This window comes from Cebus imitator, unplaced genomic scaffold (genome assembly GCF_001604975.1).
Source record: "Cebus imitator isolate Cc_AM_T3 unplaced genomic scaffold, Cebus_imitator-1.0 Scaffold1, whole genome shotgun sequence".
Classification (NCBI taxonomy): Eukaryota; Metazoa; Chordata; class Mammalia; order Primates; family Cebidae; genus Cebus; species Cebus imitator.
In genome coordinates this window covers 11493258-11500746 of record NW_016107316.1, presented here as the reverse complement: position 1 = coordinate 11500746, position 7489 = coordinate 11493258, and the positions used below count along the sequence as shown (strand labels likewise).

The following is a 7489-nucleotide window of genomic DNA, read 5'->3' as shown; positions in this document are numbered from 1 at the left end:
GCCGGTGCCCGGTGCGAAGGCGTCACAGGAAGTGTCCCCCTGCGCCCCGGATGCGACCGGGAAGCAGCAGTTGCCAGGGCGACGGGAGCTTTCCGGAGCTCTTAGTACTCCCGATTGGAGGTGTAGAACCGTTACTTGTCGTGGGCCTTAGCGGCCACTGTGACCCTTTAGGAGGGCCCACGATGTTCTTCTACCTGACCAAGAAAGTGAGTTTCCCGAGGGGTGTCCTCGTTTCTCCGGTATTCCCGCAGCCTGCGGCGATTCCTGCTGCCTTCCCAAGAAGCCCTGCGCCTTCACCGGGTCCGGATCGCTGCTTTGCCATCCCGCAGCCATCCTTCCCGCCGGGTCCAGCCTCCGACCTCCTCCTGCGGTTCCCAGAGGCCCGGACCAGTCCTTGGCTGAGCCTGCAGCCCAATCGCAGCACTCTCCCTGCCCCTGGCTAGGTCCTTTTGCGTGGCTCCAGGGTAAATTGACACGTGCTACCTTATCTTTCCTCTTCCACTTGTTGCTGATCCACGTGATTTATAAACTCTTTGGATCACTACCAGCCGTTGGGGAAGAGAAAAGAAGTAACAATAGGATAGCCTAAGTATTGTGTGTGTAAAAAGGAATAGGGACGGGTGATATTTATACCCTGTCCCCGCCCTCCCTTTTAAAAATCCATCCGGTGACTCCAGCGTTGGCTTCCTCCACAGTCATTAACCTTCTCTTTTGTGCACTTCTTTTCCTCTTTCCCAAATGGTAGAACCCGGGTCAGTCCAGGGGACCATGCTCATTTTCACAACAGCTCACTTTTTTTTCTGCAAGGCCGTCCGTTTTTCTTCTTGGAAGATTTACTTCAGCCTTCTGTAGACTTTCTTCCCAACTCCTTCGAAAGTTGTTAGTCTGGCTGTGATTGCTTTTACAGATATCCATTCCCAATAAAGTGAAGCTGAAGTGTATATCCTGGAACAAGGAACAAGGGTTCATAGCATGCGGCGGCGAAGATGGATTACTGAAGGTTTTGAAATTAGAGACACAGACAGGTAAATGAAAGCAAGCGCACATATTTGAAATTGGTAGAAAATTGGCTAGTGTTATTTGTTCAGTGCGATTTACTCGTGGTGTCTGTCAATATGCAATTCCGATTATTTTAAAGGGAAAACCACCTAAACATTTTATGGTATTTTCCTGGAGTATGTTTGCAATAAAGTTCAGATAATGTTGAATGTAAACATCAGACGGTTTTTGCTGAGCTATTAATGGAAAATGAAAAATAATGAAGAATGAAAATAAGTCATTGTGTTATGCTATGTCTAATTGGTGTACTACATTATTAGGAGTTTAATAAAAATCTTGTGGGTCAACATTTCATTAAGAAAATCTGGCAGATTGGCTGGGCACGGTGGCTCACACTTTTAATCCCAGAACTTTGGGAGGTTGAGGTTGGGTGGATCACGAGATCAGGTGTTTGAGATCAGCCAGACCAACATGGTGAAACCACGTCTCTACTAAAAATACATAAAATTAGCTGGGCATAGTGGTGGGCGTCTGTAATCCCAGCTACTCCGGAGACTGAGACAGGAGAATCATTTGGGCCGAGATCGCGCCGCTGCACTCCAGCCTGAGTAACAGAGCGAGACTCCGTCTCAAAAAAAAAAAAAAGAAAATTTGGCAGATTATTTACACATCTATGTCATCATTTCTGCTTATCAGATGCATTAGTGATTATTCACCTAGTGTCCAAAAACAGAAAATGGGGTATGTTTTACATTTTTATTAGTAGGTCTATTGTCTATGCGGCTCGATTTCTTTATCTAGTGCTCTGGAATCACAGCAAACAGCTTCCCACTTCTTTTTTTTTTTCCATTTATTTATTTTATTGCATTTTAGGTTTTGGGGTACATGTGAAGAACATGCAAGATTGTTGCATAGGTACACACGTGGCAGTGTGATTTGTTGCCTTCCTCCCCATCACCTACATCTGGCATCTCTCCCTTGCTGTCTCTCCCCAGCTTCCCACCCCTCACCGTCCCTCCCCTATTTCCCCCCAACTGACCCCAGTGTGTAGTGCTCCCCTCCCTGTGTACATGTGTTCTCATTGTTCAACACCCGCCTATGAGTGAGAACATGTGGTGTTTGATCTTCTGCTCTTGTGTCAGTTTGCTGAGAATGATGGTTTCCAGGTTCATCCATGTCCCTACAAAGGACACGAACTCATCGGTTTTGATGGCTGCATAATATTCCATGGTGTATATGTACCACATTTTCCCTGTCCAGTCTATCATCAATGGGCATTTGGGTTGGTTCCAGGTCTTTGCTATTGTAAACAGTGCTGCAGTGAACATTCGTGTGCACGTGTCCTTATAGTAGAACGACTTATAATCCTTTGGATATATACCCAGTAATGGGAATGCTGAGCTTCCCACTTTTTTAGCTTTGCTACTGCTGCACTAGATTGAAGATCTAGATAGGGTAATTGGAGTTAAATCTCAGCTCTCCCACAGGACTACTGAATGACTTTCAATGAGTAGCTGAGGATTTTAGTACTTTTGTTTACTCTTCCTTAAAATGAAAATGTAGGGGGTTAAACTGAATTACATTTTTGGATTCCTTACAACATTGCTTCTCAAAATGTGTTAGTTGTAAGAATCACTGGAAGAGGTCGTTAAGATGGATTTCATGCTCTATCCCCCCAACAAAAGACCCTGGGTGAGACCTTCCATTTTTGAAAATGAGGATTTCCATTTTTGATGCTGAGTTGCTGGTCCTCAGACCCCACTTTGAATAGCATTACCTTACAGCTTTGAATGTTATATGAGTAATAAATACTTATTGACGGTTTTCCATATACTTGGATATTTAACCTTCACAATCTTATTTGACTTCACAATAAAGATCTTGAGCAGTAAGTGTTCTAGGTGAGAAAATTAAGGCTCTGAGCAGTTAATAATTGTACTAGCTCACACAGCCAGTAAGTGGCAGGGTAAGCATGTGAAACTAAGTTTGTCTCACATTCAAATCCTTGTTTTTAATCACTACACAAAGGGCTAGTGGACAGCCTAAGTAAAGAAGATAGCAATTGTTTTGCTGTGGTAGGTTAATTTTATGAAATAAAAGGCAGATTTGGAAGATAAATACTTAAGTACCAATTAAAGTTTGGCTTATGCTGTTTTATAGTTCAATCTGTCAGTGCTTTAGTTTTTAAAACTGTTAAAAGAAAGTTTCTTAAATGTATCTATAGATGTGTGTGTGTCTGTATATATATACTTTTGCTTACAGTATGTAGCAGGTTTTAAAATACATTAAGAAATGTTCATTTTGTTTAATGTTGAAGGCTTTTTTTTTTAAAAAAAAAAACATATTTCTTTTTCTACTCTGTCCTTTTGATAAACTGTGGCTAGAGTATTCTTTGAAATTAGTGAGCAAGATGGGAAATCGATTCTTGGGAGGTTTGGAAAATGGAGTAAAGTATTTGTTTTGGAACTTAATAATGATTATGAATTGTGCTGAAAGAGATAAATATGAGAAATATGACTGGGAGATTCTAACAAGATCAATATATTGTATTTAATACAAATAGTAGTGATTCAGCAGATCCCTCTAGTAACAATCATAGATATTGCATGCCTGTTTCATCTCAAGCACTGTGTTGTGCTAAAGATGCAACATTTTAAGTATAATGTTTTGTAGCTTGGCTACAGCAATATAGTACAGCAATCCTCTGCATCAATAAATCATCTCCTATGGCACCATTTTAAATGTCTATTTAGTGTTTCATTATATTGGTGTTAATATATTGTACTTTGCTTAACCAATTCTAGTACTGGACATTTAGATGTCTCTGCATTTTACTATTAAAGCAACTGTATCTTTGTATTCAAATCTTTGCATAAATTGTTAAGACTTTCTAGGATAAATCTCTAGAAATGGCATTCACTGGATCAAAGAGTCTGTACATTATATAGGTTTCTATTTTTTCTTTTTTTTGAATGAAAGAAAGAAAGAGAAAGGGGGAGAGAGAACAGGAGTCTTGCTCTATTGCCCAGGCTGGAATGCAGTCTAAAAATAGGTATTAAAAACCTCTTTTATGCCGATAATTGTGCTTAACAGCAGAGACAGGAAGGAATAAAGGAAGAAAATAACAAACAGCCAATGAATATTTCATTTAAGTCTGTAAAATGCTATGCAAATGCTGAAGAATGATTTACTTCCAATTGTGTGGTCACTTTCAAAATAGGTGTAATATGATACTGAGAAAAATGTATGTTCTATGGACCTGGGGTGAAGAATTCTATAAATATTCACTGAGTTTACTTGTTCCAGGTCTGAGTTCAAATCATAGATGTCCCTGTTAATTTTCTATCTTGTTGATCCGTCGAATATTAATGATGTGGTGTCAAAGTATCCCACTATTATTGTGTGGGAGTCCAAGTCTCTTTATAAGTCATTAAGAACTTGCCTTATGTATCTGGGTGCTCCTACATTGGGTGCATATATATTTATGATCACTGACTCCTGTTGTTGCATTGATCCTTTTACCATTATATAATGTCCTTCTTGTTTCTTTTAGTCTTTGTTACTATTAAAGTCTATTTTGTCAGAGAGGAAAGTTACAACTCCTGTTTTCCTTTTTTTGCTCTCCATTTGATTGGCAATTCTTCCACCAACCCTTTGTTTTGAGTCTCTATGTGTCCTTGCTTATGAGATGGATCTGGATACAGCAAACTGATGGGTTTTGACTTTTCATTCAATTTGCCTGTCTGTATCTCTGATTGGGGCATTTAATCCATTTAAATTTAGGATTAATATTGATATTTGTGAGTTTAATATTGTCGTTTAATGCTAGATGACTATTTTGCCCATTAGTTGATATAGATTCTTCATCATGGAGATACTGTTTACCTTTTGGTAAGTTTTTGGGATGACTGATACTGGTTGTTCCTTTCTGTGTATAGTGCTTCCTTCAGAAGCTCTTGTAAAGCAGGACTGGTGGCGATGAAATCTCTGAGTGCTTGCTTGTTTGTGAAAAATTTTATTTTTCCTTCATTTATGAAGCTTAATTTGGTTGGATATGAGATTCTGGATTGAAAATTCTTTTCTTTGAAGATATTGAATATTGATCCCCACTCTTTTCTAGTTTGCAGGGTTTCAGCTGAGAGGTCTGCTGTGAGTCTGATAGGCTACCCTTTATGGGTAACCTGACCTTTCTCTCTAGCTGCCCTTAGAATTTTCTCCTTTATTTCAACCTTGGTGAATCTGACAATTATGTGTTTTGGGGTTGCTCTACTTGAGGAATATCTTTGTGGTGTTCTCTGTATTACCTGAAGTTGAGTACTTTCCTGCTTTACTAGGTTGGGAAAGTTTTCCTGAATAATATCCTGAAGAATATTTTCCAGCTTGGATTCATTCTCTTCATGACATTCAGGTTCACTTATAAAACGCAAATTAGGTCTTTCCACATAGTCCCATATTTCTTGGAGACTTTGCTCATTCCTTTTTGCTCTTTCTTCTCTAATCTTGTCTTCTCGTTTCATTTCATTAAGTTGGTCTTTGACCTCTGATACCCTTTCTTCTGCTTGACCAATTCGACTGTTAAAACCTGTGCATACTTCACGGAGTTCTCGTATTGTATTCTTCAGTTCCATTAATTCACTTATATTCCTCTCTAGATTGTCTATTCTTGTTAGGATTTTGTCAAACCTTTTTTCAAGGTTCTGAGTTTCTTTACATTGGGCTAGAACATGCTCTTTTAACTCACAGAAGTTTCTTATTATCCACCTTCTGAAGCCTAAATCTGTTAATGGAACTCACTCATTCTCCATCAGGCCTTGTTCCCTTGTTGATGAGAAACTGTGATCCCCTGTAGAGGGAGAGGCATTCTGATTTTGGGTATTCTCAGCCTTTTTACGCTGGTTTCTTCCCATCATTGTAAATTTATCCACCTGTCATCTTTGTAATTACCAACTTTCAAATTAGGTCTCTGAGTGGACGTCCAACTTGTTGATTTCCAGCACTGGAATCTGAGCAACCCACTGCACCAGCCTAAACAGCTGCATTAAGATTCGTGGTGCTTTTCTGCCCGGGAATCTCCGGTCTGGCTTCCTTCTTGAGTCTCTTTTTCAATCAGCTGAATAGGTGACTCTGCCTTCCTGGAGCTCCAAGCGTCGACCAAAAGGGGACCCAGTCCCGTTTACTCTGCACCAAGAACCGCCGCACTGGCCACGAGAGTCACGCTGGTGACCCATGGGGCTCCTCCTCTGGGAATCTCCTGGTCCGTGACCAACAAAAATTCATCTGAAATTGTGGCGTCCTCTCGTTCTCTGCGCTTTCACTGGGAGCTACAATCCTGAGCTGCTAGTAATCAGCCATCTTGGATCTCTCTCTATACAGGTTTCTATTATGTGTAGACAAATTACCCCCCAGAAAGTTTGTACCAAGTTGCATTTCCAGTTTTCAGTCCCTTGCTTTAGAAGGAAAGGAACTAGAACCAGCAGTCCATCTTTTTATATCAGGTTTACTTCTCTCACAGGCCAGCTTCTAGTGTTTTGCTGCAGCTCATCTCCCCTCACCTCCTCAGGTTACCTCTCTGCTAATTTATGCTCTCTTTCTCCTTTCAATGTCAGTCCTCTCTCTTTTTCCCTCCCTCACCAGTGACTTTCATGTTCTAAATCTAATTGACAGCTTTTATTGACTCATCAGGATTTGATTCAAAACATTATTTTTCAAGACGGGAGAATTCAAAATGTTTAAGTTATTGTTATATTTAGACATACTACTTTTCTCTCCTCCTTCTCTGGTCAGTCCTTAGTCACTTTGCTAGACTTCCCTCTTCTATTAGAATTCCCCAGAACTTGCTTCTGGGCTCTCTAGTCACTTGCTTTCTGTATTTATTCTTTCATTCTCTTGCCCTTAAATGTCATCTGTAGTATGGGGTGAAGAGCCCCACATTTGTATCTCCAGTCCAGTCCTGATTTTTCAGACTTGGGTGTCTCCACTGGAATCTTTCACAGGCATCTCATACTTAAACTGTTCAAAACTGAACTCTTGATGTTCTTCCAAATCTCTTCTTTCAGTTCTCTCCATTTCAGCAAAATGTCTCAATTTCACGCATTTGCTCAAGCTGGAAATCTTCTCTTTTCCTCCCTTTACAGCATCTACATCAGCAATCCTGTAGCTTTTGTCTCGAAAGCATATCTTGAAGCCATCCTTTCCTTTGACTCCCCTACCCCCTCTATAGCTCCAGCTACCATCATCCCTCACCTGGTCTATTGTGAGAATCAGTTTTTCTCCTTCCATTGTCTCTTGCTTACTCTTAATTGTTCTTGACACTCTAGCCAGTGTCATTTTTTAAAGGGACCAGATGATGTCATTTCCTTGCCAAAAGGTTTTTAAAGGGCTGACAGCCTGGGTTGGAGTTGCTTGTGGTAGGGTTTAAAGATGATGACCCTGGGTTGGAGCTGCTTGTGGTAGGGATTGAGGGTGATGACTGTGGGTTGGAGTTGGTTGT

At 40.4% G+C, this 7489-nt stretch overlaps 1 protein-coding gene across 2 annotated transcripts in view; it reads left to right on the top strand.

The window, feature by feature from the left end:
- Positions 1-39: 39 nt before the first annotated feature.
- Positions 40-7489, top strand: part of WDR35 (WD repeat domain 35) — a 71658-nt gene continuing 64208 nt past the window's right edge. For both annotated transcript variants that reach the window (XM_017526315.2, XM_017526319.2), the window contains exons 1-2: positions 40-206; positions 908-1025. In XM_017526315.2, coding sequence (XP_017381804.2) covers positions 51-206; positions 908-1025 — 274 coding nt within the window. In that variant the 5' untranslated portion in view covers positions 40-50. The remainder of the gene's footprint in view (positions 207-907; positions 1026-7489) is intronic.